This window comes from Oncorhynchus keta, chromosome 35 (genome assembly GCF_023373465.1).
Source record: "Oncorhynchus keta strain PuntledgeMale-10-30-2019 chromosome 35, Oket_V2, whole genome shotgun sequence".
Lineage (NCBI taxonomy): Eukaryota > Metazoa > Chordata > Actinopteri > Salmoniformes > Salmonidae > Oncorhynchus > Oncorhynchus keta.
The window spans coordinates 37,580,295-37,606,155 of record NC_068455.1 but is presented as its reverse complement, the minus strand read 5'-3'; the positions used below and the strand labels follow the sequence as shown (position 1 = coordinate 37,606,155).

The 25,861-nt window shown below is 44.4% G+C and overlaps 1 protein-coding gene across 2 annotated transcripts in view; it reads right to left on the bottom strand.

The window, feature by feature from the left end:
• LOC118368468 (transcription regulator protein BACH2-like) overlaps positions 1–19,375 on the bottom strand; it is a 50,941-nt gene extending 31,566 nt beyond the window's left edge. Inside the window, exon 1 of one of the 2 annotated variants that reach the window (XM_035752589.2) lies at positions 19,104–19,375. Coding sequence is in view for 1 of the 2 variants with exons in the window: in XM_052496943.1 (XP_052352903.1) it covers positions 16,287–16,292 (6 nt within the window). In the remaining variant the exon portion in view is untranslated. Of the gene's footprint in view, positions 1–16,286; positions 16,415–19,103 lie in introns of those variants that run through there. The other variant, XM_052496943.1, reaches the window with a different exon arrangement.
• Positions 19,376–25,861: the final 6,486 nt, after the last annotated feature.

Genomic DNA, 25,861 nt, shown 5'->3' with positions numbered 1-25,861 from the left:
AGTGAGAGAAGGTGTGCGACAAGACCACAGGGTGACTTTCAGTTAAATACATTCTGGTTTTGAGGTACTTTCATAGAGGAAGATGAAAAACATGGAACTTGACTCTCCGGCACCTCTGAGAGGTCAGACAAGGATGGAGATGGCCAACAGCCACCGTTTCCACTTCCTCTAAAACATACATGGAAAACACAACATCACTCAAACAACCAGCATTAATCAATAATCAATACATTCCAAAATTGTATCCTTGAAGACTTGTCGTGGCAAAATATCTCTGGGTATTTAATAATTTTGCTTATATGCAATTTACGATAACTGATATTGATGTATGGGGACAAAATCCACATGCATGTAAAAAGAGATTGACTGATAACCATGAGGGTGTGAAACCTCTCTGTTGACAAATGAGTCACAAAGAGAGGAAAATTGTGACAACCACTTTCATGTGGGATATTTCATTCACTGGCTAACACTAACATCCTCTGCAGCTGAAAAACTAAAGCACATGTGTGGGTCGTTCCACACCTACAGTGTTTCCATAAAGGAAAATCTACCTGTTTAAAAAGCAAGATAATACAGCACACAATGACACGATCTGAATTGTTACTCAGAACGTTTGTTATTTACAGCGCAGCAGATATTCTGTCAGATTCTGGAAATGTATTCTCTAAGGACCAAATCCTAACTCAGATGTTTGTGTCAAATCATGCATTGAGGTCAACAGAACATTCAGGTTACACATGTGAACTCAAGATACACTTTAGCCCTGCAAAGAGAAAATGTATTGATGAAATCCGAGCGTAATCCATTGCTGTAATTTTATCCAGAAACGGAGTCACTGTGGCCTGGTTACTGGATGTCAGGATGCAGCTGGGAAGAGATATTATTAAGAAAAGATATTCAGTGGCATCTTGTTTTATTCGTATATTGGGATCCCCGTTAGCTTCAGCAGAAGCAGAGAATACCCCCCATAGTCTCATCCTCCCTTCTCACAGGAACAGTGTTGATAACAACTGGCCCTAATAAAAAAACAGAGCAGCTTCTGTGACAAGGTGTGTGTATAGATTACACCTGTCCTCACTCAAGCAAGGGACTTTCCATCTGTGGGGACATTTTATTGTATGTCAGTCCATGTCCTGATTGAAGTCATCCACTCTCCTCTTCTTTCTGCTCTGTCTGTGGCTGACATCATTTATGGCCTGGGGTCTTTTGCTTCAGTCTCCATATCTTACACACTCTAGGGTTTCTGATCAACTCAGGTGTTACCCCCCCAAAAAATGATTTGGATGTCTCACATCTGTAGAGTCATGCAATGGTAGAGCATCTAGTGCCAACACAAATGATAGAGGCTGGGAATCCACCCAAAATGAGACATGGGTGATATAAACAAGTAAGAAAGAAAGGTTGTGGACCAATGTACTTCCCCAAAAATGTCCGACATCAATCAAACTAACAACCCTATCTTCAACATCTCGCATCCATCTACCCTACGCGTCAAAATATGGTACGGTCCCTATGATCGCTGTCTCTACCAAAGTCATCAGACTACGCCAAAAGAAGCTGATCTCAGGGCCTCCACAGCTCCATCAGTGTTAATGGTACATGATGGGGAATATTAATACAAGCCCAAAAGACCACTGTCTCGTGCCATCGCAAAATGAGCAGATTGTGCCCCTCTCACATCGCAATTACCACGACACAGCAGCCAATTAACGTGACACAGCAGCCATTTCTTCATCATTATCTGTAATACATTCACAGCTGCCTAAGATATGTCAGACATTCATAGAGAGGCATGTGTAACGGCAATCTCTATTGGGATTATCTGTCATATCGGATGTGTATGACAGTACTGCAGGGGCTTGTGAGAGTTCTAACCTGACAAAGAAACTTTTAAAAAAGACAATGGGGTCTGTTGCAGTGTTGCAGTGAACATTCCAAGTAAAGGATTACAAATAATTCTTGAAATGTCTATTTCAGTCATGTTGTAGAAGGATGTAGCATTTTGAACCTAAGCTTGTTTTCGTATTGGAGGGTAAAAGCAAGGTGGTGCGTCACTTAATAATAATAATAATAATATATGCCATTTAGGACGCTTTTAAAAGCACTTACAGTCATGTGTGCATACATTCTACGCGTCACTTCCTGGCGTTACAAGCGCCATGACCAACTGAGCGAAGGACCACTTTATTTACCTCCTACTGTACTATATAAACTGTCCCAGAACCGTTGAGGCTTACAAACACTAATCCCCTCACATCAAAGACCAAACTATGTCTTCTTTCAGCCATAAACATGGAAATGAATGAGGAAGCATTATCATGTAAAAAGACAGGTGTAATATCCACCACATAGGGCACAATCTCACATCCAATGTTGTATTGCATTGCACTGTATTAACATGAGGTTATTTAAGCAATAAGGCCTGGGGGGGGGGGTATATGGCCAGTGTAACCGGCTAAGGGCTGTTCTTAAGCAATAACGCAACGCGGAGTGCTCGTACACAGCCCTTAGCCGTGGTATATTGGCCAAATATCACAAACCCCAGAGGTGCCTTATTGCTATTAGAAACTGGTTACCAACCTAATTAGAGCAGTAAAATAAATGTTTTGTCATACCCGTGGTATATGGTGTAACGGCATTCAGAGGTGGAAGAAGGATCGGACCAAAGCGCAGCGTGGTAAGTGTTCATGATGACATATTTAATGAAACGAACTGAACACTGAAAAACGAAACAATCAAGTGAACGAACGAAAACCGAAACAGTACCGTGTGGACCAAACAATCACACGGAAAACAAACACCCACAATCCAAAAGTGAAACCCAGGCTACCTAAGTATGATTCTCAATCAGGGACAACAATTGACAGCTGCCTCTGATTGAGAACCATACTAGGCCGAACTCAAAACCCAACATAGAAAAACAAACATAGACTGCCCACCCCAACTTACGCCCTGACCATACTAAAGCAAAGACAAAAACAAAGAACGTGACAGTACCCCCCCCCCCAAAGGTGCGGATTCCGGCCGCAAAACCTAAACCTATAGGGGAGGAGGGTCTGGGTGGGCGTCAGTCCACAGTGGTGGCTCTGGTGCGGGACGTGGACCCCACTTCACCATAGTTTTTGTCCGCCTCTTAGCCCGCCTCCGTGGCCTCTTTAGAGCGGCGACAATCACCGCCGACCTTGGACTGGAGACCCCAGCCACGGGTCCCGAATGGACAGGGGATTCCGGCAGCGCCGGACAGGCGGGAGACTCCGGCTGCTCCGGATTGAAGGTCGATTCTGGCATCGCCTGGCTGACTGACGGCTCTGGAGGCTCCTGGCTGACTGGCGGCTCCTGGCTGACTGGCGGCTCCTGGCGGCTCCTGGCTGACTGGTGGCTCCTGGTGGCTCAGGACAGACTGGCAGCTCCTGGCTGACTGGCGGCTCAGGACAGACTGGCGGCTCCTGGCTGACTGGCGGCTCAGGACAGACTGGCGGCTCTGGCGGCTCAGGACAGACGGGAGACTCTAGCGGCTCAGGACAGACGGGAGACTCTGATGGCTCAGGACGGATGGGAGACTCTGGCGGCTCAGGACAGACGGGAGACTCTGGCGGCTCAGGACAGATGGGAGACTCTGGCGGTGCTAGGCAAGAGGAAGGCTCTGGCGGCGCTGGACAGGCGGAAGCACCTGCAGGGAGGAGACGGAGAGACAGCCTGGTGCGGGGGGCTGCCACCAGAGGGCTGGTGCGTGGAGGCGCACTGGAGCTCTTGAGCACCGAGCCTGCCCAACCTTACCTGGTTGAATGCTCCCCGTAGCCAGGCCAGTGCAGCGAGGTGGAATAGCCCGCACTAGGCTGTGCTGGCAAACCGGGGACACCATGCGTAAGGCTGGTGCCATGTACGCCGGCCCAAGGAGATGCACTGGAGACCAGATATGCAGAGCCGGCTTCATGGCACCTGGCTCGATGCCCACTCTAGCCCGGCCGATACGAGGAGCTGGGATGTAGCGCACCGGGCTAAGCACGCATACTGGGGACACCGTGCGCTCCACTGCATAACACGGTGCCTGACCAGTACGACGCCCTCTCTCTCCACGTTAAGCACGGGGAGTTGGCGCAGGTCTCCTACCTGCCTTAGCCACACTCCCTGTGTGCCCCCCCAATACATTTTTGGGGCTGCCTCTCGGGCCTCCTTGCCAGCCGTGTTCCCTCAAATCGCTGGCTCCTCTCTCCGGCTGCCTCTGCTCTCCTAGCTGCCTCCACCTGTTCCCATGGGAGACGATCCCTTCAAGCCAGGATCTCCTCCCATGTGTAGCAACCCTTGCCGTCCAAAACGTCCTCCCATGTCCAGGAGTCCTGACATCGCTGCTGCTGCTGCTGCCCGTTACCACGCTGCTTGGTCCTTTTGTGGTGGGTGTTTCTGTAACGGCATTCAGAGGTGGAAGAAGGATCGGACCAAAGCGTGGCGTGGTAAGTGTTCATGATGACATATTTAATGAAACGAACTGAACACTGAAATACAAAACAATAAAGTGAACGAAGGAACGGAAAACAAACACCCACAATCCAAAAGTGAAACCCAGGCTACCTAAGTATGATTCTCAATCAGGGACAACAATTGACAGCTGCCTCTGATTGAGAACCATACTAGGCCGAACTCAAAACCCAACATAGAAAAACAAACATAGACTGCTCACCCCAACTCACGCCCTGACCATACTAAAACAAACTAAGGTCAGAACGTGACATACGGTCTGATATACCACGGCTTTCAGCCCAATCAGCATTCAGGGCTCGAACCACCCAGTTTATAATACTCAATAACCTATCAACATTTACCACAGATGCTGCAATAACATTATTTTTAGAATAAGAATGCGTGAGGAGAAATGCACAACCCTGTTCTTTCCACATTAAAATGAAAGAGGTCGAACCGCTGACTAAGTGATCAAACATAACAAACAGACCAGAGCAATGACCTGTGTTTGTTTTTGTTCCCTTGATTGGAGTGGTTTTCCCCCTCAATGACCCCTCGTTCCTCGTGGAGCACATGACTCTGTCATAGAGTCTGACTGGCCGGCTGGCCGGTGTAACTTAGCTCCCAGGAAGAACCTTAGAGCCCCACTCAGGTTCACTGGGTTCAGCTGGTTAATGACTGACAGCCTGTAGAATGTAGTCCCAGCTAAAGTGCATTCCAAGAATCCAGCTCATTCTCTCTCGCCCTGCCTATGTTTCTTCCTGTGGTTCGTGAGGATTCCATGCCTGCCTTCCTGTCTAACTCCTCTCTCTGCATGAAGCTTCTCAAGGGTTTCCTCTCTCTCTCTCTCTCTCTCTCTTTCTCTCGCTCACACACTCACACCGAGCTTGATGAGTTCTACAGGCCTTTTTCCTACTGACTTGTTCACTGGCTTCACACTGGCTCTTCGACTGCAAGGCCTTTGCCATTGTTTTGCCCAGTGGTGCCATGACTCAAATCAAATATGACCTATATGTATCTGGAGGCCTATAAACAAGCAAGAGAGAATGGGAATAAACAACATGGGCTTTGGCTTATCTGGTGGGCACACCCATGGAATCCATGGATTAATGCACCCCCCTAAACAACAAAGACCCAGGCCAGGGTATGATATTGTCACCATCTGCCCATGCTCCACTAATCATGCCCTGCCATGCCAGATGGGCTGCCAGATATATGGCAAGGTTATCCAACCCCAACCCAGCCATCCATCAGCTGTGCCAATACTGGGCCAGAATGCCCGGACTGGGGACATTCTAGTTTCTATAAAGCAGACTAGCCTGGTATTGGGCAATCAAGAGGGCTTTTCTGTTAAATCAATGCATACACATTAGAGCATATACATACAGCCTCTGGACTGTATGAAATATATGACAATGGTGGTCTGTGTCAAACTATGCTGCCAAAATGTATAAGCATCCCCTAATATGCTGTCAAAATCCTACAATCCGGCGAGCACAATTCTTACCAGCGGTAGGTCCGGATGAATACATGAATGTGGAATCTGTCAAGAAACGCCCAAAATTCAACCACAATGTGAAAACAACTGTCATGCTGTGAACATGAATTGTCAATTCCATGCCTATTAAACATGATGTACTGGTGGCACAGATACGAGCACAGCCCACTGGGCACACCACATCATATCAACATGGATAATTGGGTAATATTTGATTGAGATGTTGATCAATGAGATTACAAACTATATTCACCCACTCAAAAAGACAGCCAAAAGTTTGTTGAATGTGTTATCACTATGGTGGTTTCTAGTGATGTGCAGTTTGCGAACAATTTGTGCTTCTTGAATGACTCCTTTTACTGACTTGTGAGTTATGACTTGTTTTTATGGGAGACTTGTTCATTTTAGTCATTCGTTTGACCTGCTAGTGCTGGCCGCAATGAGTCTTACAGCAGGACTAATACATACTACTCCTGCTCAGCGGCTCCAGAGATGTGCTCCGACCACCAACTGTCTGTCATATGTGCACAGGACAATAGATCCTGAGCATAGAGGAAAAAGACATGTTAAGAATTGATCATTGATTGTGCATGGTGCAAGAGTGAATGCAATTCAATGATGATGGAATATTATGACGGACAGAGCTTTCTAGAACCTCAACACACTCGAGCTCTAGAACGTCCACAAACACGAACTCGAGGAAAGAATCGTTGGGGGTCTGCAGTTTGCCGAACGACATTGCTCTTATCACCCTCACGGCAGTCAAGCAATGCACTCTGTCAAGAGTCATTCACAATCTAGCCCGGTTGCGGCCCCAACTAGACCTCATTTCAAATGTATCAACACATTTGTATGCCTAGCGATCAACAAATGTACATTGTTAAAAGCACAGTCACAAATGACAGTCTCAGTCACAAATGACAGCTCCAATAAGACACCTATTGTGAACGACGTGAACGAGAAGCTTGTCAAATCATGACTCTTTCGAATTTTCAGTTCATCGTTCGTTCGTGCTCTGGGCATGACTGACTCAAATGAACAAAATGAGTCAAAAGATTTCTTCTTTTGACTGACAGAGTTGAAAAGATCAGAGTTGGTTAAAAGAGCTGAACCTCCCATCCCTGTCTAAAAGCACAACCAAGTTCCAATGGAAAAACAATGACTCATTTTCGGTTTAGTCGCCACCCAAATGTCTATCATTGCACATTCAACCATTTAAAAGCACAACAAAGTTCAAATGGGATATTTTGTTTATTTCCGCTCGGCTCCGGGCAGCCGAGCGGAAATGGAGGAAAACTCGCCTCCCTGCGGACCTGGCATCCTTTCACTCCCTCCTCTCTACATTTTCCTCCTCTGTCTCTGCTGCTAAAGCCACTTTCTACCACTCTAAATTCCAAGCATCTGCCTCTAACCCTAGGAAGCTCTTTGCCACCTTCTCCTCCCTCCTGAATCCTCCTCCCCCTCCCCCCTCCTCCCTCTCTGCAGATGACTTCGTCAACCATTTTGAAAAGAAGGTCGACGACATCCGATCCTCGTTTGCTAAGTCAAACGACACTGCTGGTTCTGCTCACACTGCCCTACCCTGTGCTCTGACCTCTTTCTCACCTCTCTCTCCAGATGAAATCTCGCGTCTTGTGACGGCCGGCCGCCCAACAACCTGCCCGCTTGACCCTATCCCCTCCTCTCTTCTCCAGACCATTTCCGGAGACCTTCTCCCTTACCTCACCTCGCTCATCAACTCATCCCTGACCGCTGGCTACGTCCCTTCCGTCTTCAAGAGAGCGAGAGTTGCACCCCTTCTGAAAAAACCTACACTCGATCCCTCCGATGTCAACAACTACAGACCAGTATCCCTTCTTTCTTTTCTCTCCAAAACTCTTGAACGTGCCGTCCTTGGCCAGCTCTCCCGCTATCTCTCTCAGAATGACCTTCTTGATCCAAATCAGTCAGGTTTCAAGACTAGTCATTCAACTGAGACTGCTCTTCTCTGTATCACGGAGGCGCTCCGCACTGCTAAAGCTAACTCTCTCTCCTCTGCTCTCATCCTTCTAGACCTATCGGCTGCCTTCGATACTGTGAACCATCAGATCCTCCTCTCCACCCTCTCCGAGTTGGGCATCTCCGGCGCGGCCCACGCTTGGATTGCGTCCTACCTGACAGGTCGCTCCTACCAGGTGGCGTGGCGAGAATCTGTCTCCTCACCACGCGCTCTCACCACTGGTGTCCCCCAGGGCTCTGTTCTAGGCCCTCTCCTATTCTCGCTATACACCAAGTCACTTGGCTCTGTCATAACCTCACATGGTCTCTCCTATCATTGCTATGCAGACGACACACAATTAATCTTCTCCTTTCCCCCTTCTGATGACCAGGTGGCGAATCGCATCTCTGCATGTCTGGCAGACATATCAGTGTGGATGACGGATCACCACCTCAAGCTGAACCTCGGCAAGACGGAGCTGCTCTTCCTCCCGGGGAAGGACTACCCGTTCCATGATCTCGCCATCACGGTTGACAACTCCATTGTGTCCTCCTCCCAGAGCGCTAAGAACCTTGGCGTGATCCTGGACAACACCCTGTCGTTCTCAACTAACATCAAGGCGGTGGCCCGTTCCTGTAGGTTCATGCTCTACAACATCCGCAGAGTACGACCCTGCCTCACACAGGAAGCGGCGCAGGTCCTAATCCAGGCACTTGTCATCTCCCATCTGGATTACTGCAACTCACTGTTGGCTGGGCTCCCTGCCTGTGCCATTAAACCCCTACAACTCATCCAGAACGCCGCAGCCCGTCTGGTGTTCAACCTTCCCAAGTTCTCTCACGTCACCCCGCTCCTCCGCTCTCTCCACTGGCTTCCAGTTGAAGCTCGCATCCGCTACAAGACCATGGTGCTTGCCTACGGAGCTGTGAGGGGAACGGCACCTCAGTACCTCCAGGCTCTGATCAGGCCCTACACCCAAACAAGGGCACTGCGTTCATCCACCTCTGGCCTGCTCGCCTCCCTACCACTGAGGAAGTACAGTTCCCGCTCAGCCCAGTCAAAACTGTTCGCTGCTCTGGCCCCCCAATGGTGGAACAAACTCCCTCACGACGCCAGGACAGCGGAGTCAATCACCACCTTCCGGAGACACCTGAAACCCCACCTCTTTAAGGAATACCTAGGATAGGATAAGTAATCCTTCTCACCCCCCCTAAAAGATTTAGATGCACTATTGTAAAGTGGCTGTTCCACTGGATGTCATAAGGTGAATGCACCAATTTGTAAGTCGCTCTGGATAAGAGCGTCTGCTAAATGACTTAAATGTAAATGTAATTAATGGGTTATCAATGTGCTTCATCTAATAGCAGAAACAAATGGTCTGGACTGGAGATGTGATTACATTAAAAGTACATGGTGCAAATGATCAATGCCATTTCAGTTTCTGCGTAGATTATTACAGAAATTGTGAAGATCTCCACAGACCTGCGAAGACCTATGCATGCTATGTTGAACATGCACGCCTTATATGATTACATAAGAAGAAATGTATAGTTACAGTAAGCTCAAAATGTGGCCATGGATGTGTTAGGGAAAGGGGGATACCTAGTCAGTTGTATAACTGAAATGTTTGTTACACATGTTTCTCTGAATCAGAGAGGTGAGGAGGGCTGCCTTAATCAACATCCACGTCTTCGGTGCCCAGGGAACATTGGGTTAATGCCTTGCTCAGGGGCAGAACAACTGATTTTTACCTTGTCAGCTCGGGGACTCCAGCCAGCAACCTTTCTGTTACTGACCCAATGTTACATTCGTTTGTAAGATAACCTTAACTTAGGTTATTTGCTGTATTACAAAAGTAATATTGAATTGTGTTTGGTTGACAAGGCAACCAACTATAAACATTTTTTAAAAGATGTATCTACTGCTTGGTTAATTCCATCTGAGCCACTGGCTTAATCCCATTCCTTAACTTTTATTTGTGATTGAGTTGGAGACGTGAATCAAACATATAATTTGTTAACTTGTCGGCAACTTATTAGACTATTTATTACATTTCAAACGTGATATTGAATTGTTTGGTTGTCAACACAACCAAATATCAACTCTTGATGTATCTTCTGCTTAGATAGTTCCATCTGTCCCGCTGACTTAGTCTGGCTTTAAGGCCAGTTTTTTATACAAATTAATAATTGATACATTGATGACTTTTTTCAAATCCAATGTATTTTACACACAAATTCCACATCACAATTACGTTGACAAATTACATTGAAACAATGTTGATTCACCCAGTCTGTGCCCAGTGGGAGGGAACTGCATGCATCAGGACATAGGATGTACACATCCTTTCACACTGATAAAAAATACACATTTCTGCTGTGCTAGCAGGGCTGGGGGATATGGCCTACAAATCATATCTCGTTTTTTTTTTCCCAAACTTATGGGCGATTCACATTTCATAAGAAATAGCACAAAAGGTCAATACGTTTTTATAAATGTGTGCACTTTCATACATTTTGCATTAAAAAAAAAAAAACATTTTATTTCATATAGGAATTTGATGGAATATCGGTTTCGATGCAGGTTTGCTGACAGTCATGGTGAAAAATCACGGGATCCAGGCGTGAAATAGAATCACATGACAGACACCGCTACTTGAGCACCATTAAACCCTCTACTGCATTCGCAGACAATATGTTAATGGCGGAGAAAGCCAGAGAGAAAGAGAGAGAGAGACAGAGATATAAACGCATAATAAAGGTACATAAAGGAGGGAAAGCTAAAGATGGAGAATACAGAAAGAAAAAGACAATGAAAGTGATAGATAGAAAGAGAGGGATATTCATCTACAGCCTCTCTCCACGGTTTGGTCTGTCTGCCCTGGAGCGCTCTGGCACTCAGGCGTCCCCAGAGACAGTCTGTCCTTATCACCTTGGACGGATTGATGGGAGTGATAATGGGGAGAGGAGAGGAGGTGGCGAGGCGTCGCTCCGACTGCTTTTCCTGCACCTCAGCAAACCTCTCAGAGAGACAGGAATCCTGATACACTCAGTCATACCCGCACTTGACTTTCACTGCGCTCTACACTGTAAATTATACATGTACCTCACAGCACTATCTGTACTCTGTACATACTAGGGGTCTGTGCTTCAATACTGCCTGCCAGAAAGTGTGTGGAAGAATAACATACGAGTTGATGTCTCATATGGATAGATTCCGCATGGGTAACGGTACATTCTGTCCTATGTCTTTCTCCAGTGGAGTTGAATCCAATGCATTGGTACCACTGTCTGTCTATCATACAGACGTTCGTTCTCCCTCTGTGTGACAGCACCGAGAAATGCCTCGCAGTGCTTCACCATACATAATGTAATTGTCTATTTCCATGTAAAAGGGCCAATGAGCGCCAACATGTCAAGTGCATAGGAGCATGTCCAATTGGCTGTCAAATGCAAGCGAAGAGTCAATATTTTTTTTTAATTAAGGCATATACTGTATACATTTTTCAACAATTTTCCATCCTATAAATTAGAAATAATCAAAGGCTTTGATTCTGGTCAAACAGAAGGAAAAGAGTCTTAGAAAACATCTACCGGAAAAAGTCTTAAAAGGTTTTAGAAATACATCAAAACAGAATAATGTTGAAGTAAAGACCCCTTCCAACTAATATCAACACTTATATTTAGTTTAGGATAAATGTTTCTGCCTTCTATAAGTTTAAGAAACATTGCCTTGTGCCTTGAAATTCCGTTACCAAAAACCCACAGGTCTTTAAGATATTTTCTAATTTCTCTCGCTCATGAGGAGAGGATAATGAAAATTCACAAAAGTAAACAAGTAATGGAACACCTCTCAATTAGTTATAGTGTTTTTACTGATTAAGTGATTAATCCCCCCCCACGCTAAATTTGCCACCACTGCTGAAATAAACCCTAAGGGAAACACTATGAGTGGAATATGACAGGCACACACGCACACACAAAGACGCAGCAGACACACACACACACACACACACACAAGCGGACACAGACACACAGGCGTATACAGACACAAAGGTGGACAAACACACACAAAACACCCTCTGGCAATGTCCTCACATGACGAATCTAAGATGAAAATAGACCCGCATTCAGTTCAGCTAGTCCTATTTATTCTTATTACGATGTGACAAAATACGGGTCGGCAGCCGGCAGAGAGCATAGTGGTTTGAGAGGCAACCGGAGGGTTGCCAGTTCAAATGCCAGGTCTTACAAGACAAATCTGGCAGGAAGTGAGCTGGCAACCGGAGGGTTGCTGGTATCAAATCTTAGATACCATCGCCTGCTGTTGTAGACTTGAGCAAGGCACTTAAACCCCCGAAAACAACTACTCCAATGGCTCCATAATATAGTGGGACCCTGTTCCATGTGTATCTTTCTGAGAGTCTGGGATATTAGATTTTTTTTAAACCTTTATTTAACTAGGTAAGTCAGTTAAGAACAAATTATTATTTACAATGGGTAACTGCCTTGTACAGGGATAGAACAACAAATTTTTACCTTGTCAGCTCAGGGATTCAATCTAGCAACCTTTCAGTTACTGCCCCAATGCTCTAACCACTAGGTTATCTGCCACCCCAAAGCGGAAGTCAAATTTCTGTTTGACCTTGATACAATTGGACAAATAAAGTGATCTTAATCTTTAATCTGCAAGATGCAATTTTTGGGGCGACCCAACCAAATTCATATAGAAATGTGATTTACAGATCTGTCATTCTCATTGAAAGCAAGTCTAAGAAGCGGTATATCTGTTCTATGTGCATTATTTCTATGCTTCCCGTTCTTAAGTTTAGTTTTTGAGTCTTTAACTTTCGGTTTGGTACATCAGCTTCAAACAGCTGAAAATACAATATTTTTGGTGATGGAAAATATATTTCACAGCAGTTTAGATGATACAATGATTCTCTACATTGCACCTGCTTATTTTGTCACATAAACTGAAATTAGGGGAACTATTAGAATTTTAGCAACCAGGAAATGGCGGAGCAATTTCTGCATAGTGCATTTTTAATTTGAATTTAGACACAATCTACAATTTCCACTATAAATGTGACTGTCAAAACGCTACTGATTTTGCTTTTTTGTACAGTGCATGTCCACATATCTTGGATGTGTTGCTGATATGACAAGGCAGTGAGAAGTTACCACAAGCAAATCCTGTTATTTAAGCGAGTGACAGTAACAATACGCCTCCGTACATACACAGCACAGGAAGTGTGTTTCACTCTCCTCCCAACCACATGTATGTCTGTCACAGGATGCAAATCGCCAACCTGAACCTGCCCACCACACACTCACTCATTCAAAGTTACTGAAGTAGAAGACAAGCCACACTTGCAGTGTTGTGTATTCATGGATGCCATACATACTTTTAAAAAATAGTATTATCTTTCGTCTCTCTGTGTTTTAATAATTTTCCTTCAATTCGCTGAATCTATCTCACCAGAGAAATCATCCGAGTGAGGGAAACAGCGCCCCTCTGTTTCAGTATGTGTAGCCGATGTATATGATGCTGTCTGGACAAAAAGAGTATGACATGTTGCCACCATACCCTTAGATTGATTGCTGTTTTGCAAGCATTTGATTTCCCTTGATAAACAAAATATAAAATAATTAGCCAATCAGCGTTGAGCTGAGCTCAACTAAAGTTCAATATATAACCCTAGCTTAGATGTTGCATAGTGTGCTCAGTTTAAAGCTGATATATGTACATTTTTGGGCAACCCAACCAAATTCATATAGAAATGTGAGTAACAGATCTGTCATTGAAAGCAATTCTAAGAAGCGATAGATATTTTCTATGTGTGCTATTTCTATGCTTCCCGTTCTTAAGTTTAGTTTTTGTGTCTTTTACTTTCGGTTTTGTACACCAGCTTCAACCAGCTGAAAATACAATATTTTTGGTTATTGAAAATATATTTCACAGCGGTTTAGATTACAATGATTCTCTACACATTGCCTGTTTCAAATCAAATCAAATCTAATTGTATTAGTCACATGCGCTGAATACAACAGGTTTAGACCTTACAGTGAAATGCTAACTAACAAGCCCCTAACCAACAATGCAGTTTAAAAAATATGAATAATAATAATAAATAAAAGTAAGACTATTTACAGGGGGTACCGGTACAGAGTCAATGTGCGGGGGCACCGGTTAGTCAAGGTAATTGAGGTAATATGTACATGTAGGTAGTGTTATTGAAGTGACTATGCATAGATAATAACAGAGAGTAGCAGTGGCGTAAAAAGGGGGGGATGCAAATAGTCTGGGTAGCCATTTGATTAGATGTTCAGGAGTCTTATGGCTTGGGGGTAGAAGCTGTTTAGAAGCCTCTTGGACCTAGACTTGGCCCTCCGGTACCGCTTGCCGTGCGGTAGCAGAGAGAACAGTGGAGAGACTTATGAATAGGGTGGCTGGAGTCTTGACAATTTTTAGGGCCTTCCTCTGACACCGCCTGGTATAGAGATCCTGGATGGCAGGAAGCTTGGCCCCAGTGATGTACTGGGCTGTGCGCACTACACTCTGTAGTACCTTGCGGTCGGAGGCCGAGCAGTTGCCATTCCAGGCAGTGATGGTGCAGCTGTAGAACCTTTTGAGGATCTGAGTACCCATGCCAAATCTTTTCAGTCTCCTGAGGGGGAATAGGTTTTGTCGTGCCCTCTTCATGACTGTCTTGGTGTTCTTGGACGGTGTTAGTTTGTTGGTGATGTGGACACCAAGGAACTTGAAGCTCTCAACCTGCTCCACTACAGCCCCGTTGATGAGAATGGGGGCATGCTCGGTCCTCCTTTCCCTGTAGTCCACGATCATCTCCTTTGTCTTTATCATGTTGAGAGACAGGTTGTTGTCCTGGCACCACACGGCCAGGTCTCTGACCTCCTCCCTATAGGCTGTCTCGTTTTTGTCGGTGATCAGGCCAACCACTGTTGTGTCATCGGCAAACTTAATGATGGTGTTGCAGTCGTGCCTGGCCGTGCAGTCATGAGTGAACAGGGAGTACAGGAGGGGACTGAGCACACACCCCTGAGGGGCCCCTGTGTTGAGGATCAGTGTGGTGGATGTGCTGCTACCTACCCTTACCACCTGAGGGCAGACCGTCAGGAAATCTACGATCCAGTTGCAAATGGAGGTGTTTAGCCCAAGGGTCCTTAGCTTATTGATGAGCTTTGAACTTTGAGCAATAAATAGCATTCTCACTTTTGCATTCTCCTTTTGTCCAGGTAGGAAAGGGCAGTGTGGAGTGCAATAGAGATTGCATCACCTGTGGATCTTTTAGGGTGGTATGCAAATTGGAGTGGGTCTAGGGTTTCTGGGATAATGGTGTTGATGTGAGCCATGACCAGCCTTTCAAATCACCTCACGGCTACAGATGTGAGTGCTACGGGTCTGTAGTCATTTAGGCAGGTTACCTTAGTGTTCTTGGGCAAAGGGAATATGGTGGTCTGCTTAAAACATGTTGGTATTACAGACTTGGACAGGGAGAGGTTGAAAATGCCAGTGAAGACACTTACCAGTTGGTCAGCGCATGCTCACAGTACACATCCTGGTAATCCGTCTGGCCCTACGGCCTTGTGAATGTTGACCTGTTTAAATGTCTTACTCACATCTGCAGCGGAGAGCGTGATCAAACAGTTGGTGCTCTCATGTATGTTTCAGTGTTATTTGCCTCGAAGAGAGCATAGAAGTAGTTTAGCTCATCTGGTAGGCTTGTGTCACTGGGCAGCTCTTGGCTGTGCTTCCCTTTGTTGTCTGTAATGGTTTGCAAGCCCTGCCACATCCAATGAACATCGGAGCCAGTGCTGTATTGACACTTTGCCTGTTTGATGGTTCGTTGGAGGGCATAGCGGGATTTCTTATAAGCTTCCGGGTTAGAGTCCCGCTCCTTGAAAGTGGCAGCTCTAGCCTTTAGCTTAGGGCAGATGTTGTCTGTAATCCATGGCTTCGGGTTGGGGTATGTATGTGCGGTCACTGTGGGGCCGACGTCATTGATGCACTTATTGAAGAAGCCAATGACTGATGTGGGGTACTCCTCAATGCCATAGGAAGAATCCCGGAACATATTCCAGTCTGTGCTAGCAAAACAGTCCTGTAGCTTAGCATCTGCTTCATCTGACTACTTTGTTATTGACCGAGTCACTGGTGCTTTCTGCTTTACTTTTTGCTTGTAAGCAGGAATCAGAAGGATAGAATTATGATTTACCAAATGGAGGGCGAGCGAGAGCTTTGTACACGTCTCTGTGTGTGGAATAAAGGTGGTCTAGAGTTTTTTAACATGCTGATAGAAATGTGGTAAAACAGATTTAAGTTTACCTGCATTAAAGTCCCCGGGCCACTAGGAGCGCCGCCTCTGGGTGAGCATTTTCCTGTTTGCTTATGGCAGAATACAGCTCATTGAGTACGGTCTTCGTGCCAGCATTGGTCTGGGGTGGTATGTAGACAGCTACAAAAAAATACAGATGAAAACCCTCTAGGTAAATAGTGTGGTCTACAGCTTATCATGTGATACTCTACCTCAGGCGAGCAAAACTTTGAGACTTCCTTAGATATCGTGCACCAGCTGTTGCTTACATATTTGCATTGTCCGCCACCCCTTGGCATACCAGACTCCGCTGTTCTATCCTGCCGATACAGCGTATAACCAGCCAGCTAGCTGTATGTTGATAATGTCGTCGTTCAGCCACGTTTTGTCACATAAACTGAAATTAAGCGAACAGTTTGAATTTTTGCAACCAGGAAATGGCAGAGCAATTTCTGCACATTGCACCTTTAATTAGCTAGCTAACTTAACTTGTTCATTGTTGCTCACGTGAGGAGTTAGGCTACCATGGACAGCCACATGTTATTTAGCAACATTGAGTGCACTAAATCATTTAATGGTATCTTTATGTTTGTTTTCACTGTATTAGACCTAGTTGATTTAATAAAGCTTACATTTTTAAGTTGAAATGGTGCTGGAATAGCAGAGGCAGTGGTCCAGTTTACTTTTTGCTGACATTCGGTCTCAGGGCGAGACAATAACAAGACACAATGGCATAATAAATTCAACCACACCTTTGTTTCATCACAAAGGTTTAGAGCATATTGCATGTAACAAACAGTTAAATGACCTAGAGCATGGTCAACAAGTTAATGTTTTCGACATTTTCGGGCTACTAAACAACTATTGATTTAGAACCATGGAGTTACTGCAAGTCGCAAAGAAAACAGGAGCTGGCACCACTATTACAGCACCACGAGTGGGTGTATACGTGAACATATAGCAACCCAAAAGTTGAAAGTTCGAATCTCATCACGAACAACTTTAGCTAATTAGCAGCTTTTCAACTACTTGCTACTTTGCAACTACTTAGTATTTTAGCTAACCTTAACCATTTAACTTAAATCCTAAACTTAACCCTGACCCATAGCTAACGTTAGCGGGCCACCTAGCTAGAATTCGTAACATATCATACATTGAGCAAAGATCGTTACATATCATACGTTTTGCAAATTTGTAACATGTTGTACATTTCGCAAATTCGAAACATATAATACTAATTGTAATTTATCATACGAAATGGGCCATGAAAATCCACAAATTAATACATACCATACCATACAAAACGTAACATATACTAAATGTAGTGTCTCGGATTATCTACAGAATAATACGAAATGGTGCACATACAAAGACCGAGGGGCGCTGTTTCGCTCGCTCGAATGCTTTCTCCGGTGAGATACATTCAGCCGCTTGCGAATTGATTATACATCATGAAACACAGAGTGATCAAATATACATTATTTTATTGGTACATTTTTGGGGGAAACCTGGCTTCAATTGGCATCCATGAATACACGCCACTGTTCACAAGTCATCTCTCACATGCCACGTTCTATTCAATTTAGGACATGATCCTGGTGCGTGGTTGTGTGCATGTAGCTAGATTCCCCATGCATGGTTGAATGTGTTCATTGACTGGCTCTGGCAGACTGACAACAACTCAGGGTCGTCCAAGTCCACCTTCTCCTTGCCCCCTCTCCCTCACTCTATCCTTTCATTTCAAAACAATGATGCAAATCCGCTTCCTCGGAATCAGATGCTGTGCTAAAAATGTTCCACTCTCAAGTGCTTGAGTTGCTATTGCACCCAAATCCGCCTTTCCCGGTCATGTGAGACCATAAACAAGGAAAGATAAGGGAAAGCAAATGACCTTAGTATGATTACATTAAAACAAAGAGGCAGCTGTTCAAAGACTGCTCAAGTAACAGGTCAGGGAGTGCGAGTGACACCACATTCCAGATTGAAAGATTACAATATTATTAGATGGCCAGAAGGGGTATACGAGATTCATGCATGGCACTGAAGCGAAATCCGTTATATTAAATCAAAATAATCAATCAATGCAATTAATCCAAAAAATAAGATTAGGACATTCAATCATTGATCATTAAAAAATAATAATTTCAGACATTCATCTACATATGTTAAGATTTATTGTCAACTGTAATTGGTGTTTGTAGCCTAACACGTGGGGAGCAAAGTGACATCTAGCCGTGAAACAAAAATTGTCAATGTGCAATTTATTTCCCGTGTTTTTGTGAGTAAAAATCTATATTGCATGATTGCAAGTCACTAATTCGTTGAAAAACGTTAATAAAATGTCCTTCTAGCGCGGCCAAGGGCGGGAATAGGAGCTACGAGATGTGATCCTTTGTCCCTCTCTGCCCCCCCTTTCCGCAAAATGACAGTGCCCTCATCGTTATGGAAGCTCGAGTCATGTTGACCAGGCAGCGACCACCCAGCCTCTGCGCTTTGACCGTTCGAAAACATGCCCCCCACAACAAAGCGCACTGTCACCGCTCTGCACAATGGGACGAGCACTTCAAGGTACAGCCAAATGAAGGATATTCGTTCGCTATGCTGATTAACAAAGTAAAAAAATAAAAAATACACACGCGTCTCTATGCATTTACGTATGCATACGATTGGATGTCAACAAAGAACTTGTGGGAAATGTAATGCAATGCGCGGCAACATCAGTATAAAACAATCACTGCAAATTGAACAATGCAATCGGGAAAAGGAACGCACTTTAAACCAAAGCCATAATGTAATTAGTTATAGGTAATAAGCAGTAATAAGCTCACCGTAACTTTCCCGTTTTCTTGCACGTCAGCGCTCCGTTGGTCTCTTACAAATTAGAATGGTTCCACATGGTGACTTCAGCAGCACCCCCTCCAAACTGCTGAAACCGCGTGTTTTTCAATAGTCATCAATATTTTGTTTTATAACGTGTAAAAGTGTGGTTACACTATTACAATTGCTATTCAGTGAATGTTACGGGTTTTGTCCCTTTGAAAAACAGCGTGCAGCCTCCTCTGCTGTTTGTATCGCTTATGAAACGCCTTCTCCCAGGAGCTACATTGTTGACATTCGAGCGCTGACGTCACCCTGTCCCTCATTCACAACAATGCGCTGTGCAGAAATTACGCTACAGCCCCGGTCGCTTTGACATTTTACTCAAAATAGCGGGACGCACTTGGGGTTGGTGAATTGGCCTTACAATCATGTCAACGTAAATCCCCGTTTGCCTATAGAAGTGTTTAATTCAGCAAGGAGCGAGGCACAGGGGGATGGCTATGAATGAAAACAGCATACAATGACGATAATCCTATGATGATCAACCATTAATAAAGGACAAAATAACATCCCATCGTCATATCAGCCCGAAGCCATAAAAAAGCTACAATAACAATTAAAATAATTAATAATAATAATAATGCATCTCATTGATGACACATTTAAACACATTTATGACCAACCCCCCATTAACTGATTGTCATCACTCAGAGCAAACAATCCCCTTATTGCACATCACCAGTCTCTCCTTGAGTAGCAGAGATTCTTGTCAGACTCTATTCACATCACTGTTAGACCTCAGGACACAGAAAACATGATCTCATCCTGCTACAGATCCATGACTGACTGACTGAACAATAGCCAGCATCAGCCGTGTTCACAACCCCTTTCCCCATTATGCTACTAAAACCCTACACAATCACCATCAAGTGATGATGACATAGGCTATATAATGGTAATGCTACTGATAGTATATTTTTCTAAAATGAATCATATTATGGCCTATGAGTTTCAAGTTTCAAAGCATATTTACGGAAGGCATATGACCCTCTATGTGTCTGTTTGAGCATGCAGCTAAAGGTGAGAATGCCACAGGCAGGAAACAGTGGGCTTTGACATGATACATGCTTGTTAGTCGCCTACACAGAAATCCTATTTCAAGATCATTGTTTCAGGCTGTAACACAGAATGTGTGTGAAATATCATGGCAAATCTCTCCACTGGCCAAAAAAAGAAAAACCTACATTTCATTTGAATGATCAATTCTAGACAATAATCATCAACAGCCATTTGTTACATAATTAGACAAATACAATTCAGAGGTTACAGCAGACACGAGACTGTCCACTCCTCTGCATTATGCAGAAACATATTGGTTCAGTATGGAGGCCACTCTAATATAGGTTGAACAAGGCAGCAATAGTCAGGCAGAGAGAGTGTGTTTTCTAATATAGAGACAGCGGATCCCCAAGGAGCTTTGCACGCTATAACGTTTTATCAGGTTGTCACAGACTTGCTGCTCCTGGAGCCCATTTATTTTCCCTGTGTGGTATGGGCTGGCTAGGACAAGAATTCGGCCCAGGCATTTTATCCACACCAGCCCACATCAATGCGCACGCTGCCAACTCATATGCTCAGTATGGGGGAAAGAGGAGTGTCTTTGTAGTGTATTTCTTTGCTTGTATGTGTGTGTGTGTGGCAGGGGGGGGGGGCTTAAGGGTAGGCCTTGTCAAAGAGATTGGGCTGGCTTTAGAAAGGACTGAAAGTTGGGGATGGACTCAAGAGTCACAGAGGGAGGAAGTTCCGGAGCCTAGGAGCAACCCTGGAGAAGGCCATGTCGCCGAAGCTCTGGAGCTTCGTCCTGAGGATGACAAGGTGGCCTGCTGTGGTGGAACAGAGTGCACGTGTGGGTTGGTAGGGGAGAAAAATGTCTGAGAGGTAAAAGGGGGGCAAGATCGTGAAGGGCTTTGTAGGTCAGAAGGAGGGTATTGTAATCAATGTGTTGGGAGACAGAGAGCCAGTGGAGTTCACAAAGGAAAGGGGTGATGTGCTGCCAGGTCTTAGCGTGGGTGAGGAGTCGGGCTGCAGAGTTTTGAACCATTTGGATCTTATGGAGAGAGCTTGAGTTGTTTGCCGGAGAGAACTGAGTTGCAGTGGTCAATAAGACGGGAAGAGATGAGTGCATATATGAGGGTTTCAGCGACAGGATGGGAGAGGATGGGAGAGGGAGGACCTGACTTTGGCAATGTTGCAGACGTGGAAGAATGAAGAAGACAGTCTGTCTTGTGTGGTGGTCAAAGGAGAGGGTGGAGTCCAGGATGACACCAGGGTTGTGTGTGTGGGGAGAGGAAGAGACTTGGGGAGAGGAAGAGACAGGGGTGTCAATGCTGAGGTTGCCAGTTTTGGGGAGGTTGGATTTGGTGCCTATGAGGAGGAGTTCTGTTTTATCACTGAGACCTTGAGTAAGTTTTGTTGCATCCATGTTTTTATTGTAGAGAGGCAGGATTCAGTGTGGGTCAGAGGTGGGTTGAGAAGGGATTTGGTGCTGTTGTAGAACTGGGTGTCATCGGCATAGTAGTGGAAGTCAAGGTTGAAGTGACGGAGGATCTGACCAAGGGGGCTGATGTAGATGATGAAGAGTAAGGGACTTAGCACAGAGCCCTTGGGAACACCCTGTGTAACTACAGCTGAATCTAAGGTGGGACATTGAGGGACATGTAGTGGGTCCGGTTTGTGAGGTATGATTGTAGCCAGGACAGTACAGGTCCCTCAACACCTAGACCCTCAAGCCTGATGAGGAGGATCTGATCGCTCACTGTGTCAAACGCGGTACTCAGGTCGAGGAGAATCAGAATGTTTACGGCGCCAGCATCAGCAGAGGTGAGGAGGTCATTGACAACTTTTGAGGGGGCGGAAAGCAGACTGGAGAGACCCTACACACCCTACTTAGACACAGGCAGTCGTGCTGACCCATAACATTGGCAGGACAGTACAGCATTTCTCAACCTTTCTTGTACCAGTGACTGGCGAGACATGGTCCTCCTCTTGTTTAACCAGCTCATGTTTAAAACCAATGCAAATTTGTAACACGCTGGAGATACAACTCATCACTATAACTGGGCCTCTGTTCTAGCCATTTTGTTTAACTCCCTGTTGGGCTGTCTGTCTGTCTCAGCATCTTCTCTGCTGTCACTCTGTGCTTCTTTTCTTCTCTGTGTCTGTTGGCTACCTATTTTGCAACAAAGCCTCCTTCACTCATGCTGCCAAACATACCTTCGTAAAGCTGACTATCCTACCGATCCTTGACTTCGGCAATGTCATTTACAAAATAGCCTCCAGCACACTACTCAGCAAACTGGATGTAGACTATCACAGTGCCATCCGTTTTGTCACCAAAGCCCCATATACAGTACTACCCACCACTGCGACCTGTATGCTCTCGTTGACTGACCCTCACTACATATTCGTTGCCAAACCCACTGGCTCCAGGTAATCTATAAGTCTTTGCTAGGTAAAGCCCCGCCTTATCTCAGCTCATTGGTCACCATAGCAACACCCACCCGTAGCACGCGCTCCAGCAGGTATAGTTCACTGGTCATCCCCAAAGCCAACACTTACTTTGGTCGCCTTTCCTTCCAGTTCTCTGCTGTCAATGACTGGAACGAATTGCAAAAATCACTGAAGCTGGAGTCTTATATCTCCCTCTCTAACTTTAAACACCAGCTGTCAGAGCAGCTTAGCAACTGTACCTGTACACAGCCCATCTGTAAATAGCACACCCAACTACCTCATCCCCATATTGTTATTTATCCTCTTGCTCTTTTGCACCCCAGTATCTCTACTTGCACATCATCATCTGCACATCTATTACTCCAGTATTAATGCTAAATTGTAATTATTTCACCTATATGGCCTATTTATTGCCTACCTCCCTACTCTTCTACAGTACATTTTCACACACTACATAGATTTTTTCTTTTCTTTTGTGTTATTGAGTGTACGTTTGTTTATGTCTAACTTTGTGTTGTTCTTTTTGTCGCATTGCTTTGCTTTATCTTGGCCAGGTCGCAGTTGTAAATGAGAACTTGTTCTCAACTAGCCTACCTGGTTAAATAAAGGTGAAATAAAATAATAATTAAAAAAAACAAGTCTGTCTGTCTGCTTCATCCTTATACATTATAAAACCCAAGCAAACGGCTTAGGCTACATTTCAAATTAGTGCCTGTCATATGTGATCCCCCGAATCATTGCCTGAATCATCACCAACCCTCAGTGTTCATTACTATTACAGGGCTGCAGACTAACATTTTCCCCTGGTGTCACTGGTGCCACTAACTTTTACAGTTGGTGGCACCAGGCCAGGATTTAGTTGGACCCAAATCACAAGTTATCATCTTATAAAGTCATTCACAGTTCTTTATTAAGAAGTGTAATAAATAGACTACTGATGTATTCAGGAAATAAGTTATTTCATATAACATGTCAAAGCAGGAATGCATGACCAGAAATTGTCATGACTTTTGGGTTGACAATTAGACTGTAGTTGCTATATTTTACTGTCAATTTCCAGATTCTTTTGTTCAACAGAGATTAATTCCATACATCTTTGTGCACTAACTAATATCATAGGCGTATTAATTTGGGGTTACACATTAACTAGATCGCTAACTCTAAATATACTACTCACTGCTAGTAGGCTTGTATTTATCCAACAGTAAATGTAATGTCTTTAAAAAGCATTGCAGTTGTAGGCTACTACCCATGAGACCTATAGGCCTATGCCCTCACAGTGGTCTGTGAGGGCCATTTCGTGTGCGTGCTGCTCCATATCTCAAATATCTTGGTTGTAAAATAGTTGCTATTGAGCTGAATATTAAGAAATCAGTTATTGTACCTACAGAAAGCTGAGGCACTTCACTAGGGACAAGGGAACGAAGTTTGAAATGTTATATGATCAGAACACACTTATCTCTCGAGCGCATGGGGGAGAGGAGAGTGGCTCGCTCATTATAGCAGCAAGCCCCACAAAACAGGAACAGGGGCAGGGCACACACTTTCATGACAGAAATCATGCGAATAATGCTTTACTGTTTGACCAAATCATGGTTTTAGCCATCCGTGGTTTTAGCCATCCAAAAATAGGATGTTTTGTGTGAGGTGACAATGTAGAATGTGCTGTTTCTGTATTCATAGGTTGCACCTCTGTCATTGACGATGCATTGAGTAGAATGCTTTGTCGGGCATCAGTCCAAAACTAATGTTCAAAACAACATTGTGACGAAATATGCAACCCATGAACCCTTTGCTGTCTAGCTGATGACAGAGTCGGACCAGGTCTCTTTGCTGATAGTTTTGAGATTTTTGCACAATTTCTCTGTTATACTAATGTATAATGAGTCTTTGGTTGATCAGAGCACAACGGCCGCCACCCTACCAAGTTGGGCCAGCCCCCCAAAAATCAAAATACATCTTAACAGGCCCATGGGCTGCCGGCTATGTCACCTTGTCATTTATTTATTTTTATATTTAAAAAAATATATGTTTTTAGTGTATGTCAATTTTACCAGCCCATCTGGAATTTGCCAGAATTGCCAGATGGACAATCCACCCCTGATGTGTGGTATTCAGATTGGCCCACATTTTCAATGTCAAGTGGTATAAATAACCAAAGCTGATTCTCACTGCAGATCTATATGTTCAACAGCTGGACATGGTGTACTAAGTGGTAATGCAATGAGCCAGTGATGGGAAGAATCACACATTTTACACTTGCTTCAAATGCCAAACTGACAGGTCCCCCAGGAGGCCATGGCCTACACTTGAACATGACCTGAAATTGGAACAAAATTCTGCAGTCAATTCTCTAATTTCCTCTACTTTCTTTTAAAGGGGAGATTAAAGATGACACAGCAGTGACAGATCAGCTTGTTATTTTTCTTGATGAAAACATGTAGGCTACATTCCTGCGTGGGCAGGTTGGTGGGTGGGTAACTGGGTTCAAACTCAGTCCAAATGTTTTGTTTAAGACTGAGGGTTGTATGGAAGCATTCATACACAAAACATGAAATCGAACAACCTTATCAAATTGCCAGGAATCACAGTCTTATTGCAGCCAAGATTATCATACTCCTTTTGACCTAATTAAGCTACTGAAATAGCCTACTTTGGTAACTATGGAAACACTTTCAAGTAAATTGGTTTCGCAAACATTATGAACACAATATCTATCATACATACAGATGAAGGATCTTAATTTGATCACCCTGGTGCAGGAGAACTTGTAGTGTATTTGAGGTTTAAAAAGGCTTCCGAAATAATTTCTACTTTGAAATTTGAATTGATTTTCTCTTATGAAAAATGTATCAACCCTACAAAAAATAATAATAATTACAATCCACATAATCATTTACCTTTCCTGTTGCTGCAGGATTATTTTCCTGCTGTAGCAAACTGGCTCAAATTAAGATCCCACATCTGTACTGCGCAAAATAACATTTACATTTTTGGAAAGAACTTCATACTCAGAACAAGTCAATGTAAGGGTCAAAGGCAAAGCATACTCAACATGCAGGGAAAACAACTGTATGAAGACCAGCATTTTCACATTAGCTGAGCAGCTTGAAACAGGAATGCCAGGAATGACAGAGAGAGTGAGATCATCAGTCTTTTTCGCCAACACAAGCCAGTCATGTTTATCACTAGCCAGTGATTTAGCCGTCATATCCCCACTGCACTGCAGACAAAGCAAACCCCCTCTGTCAGGACT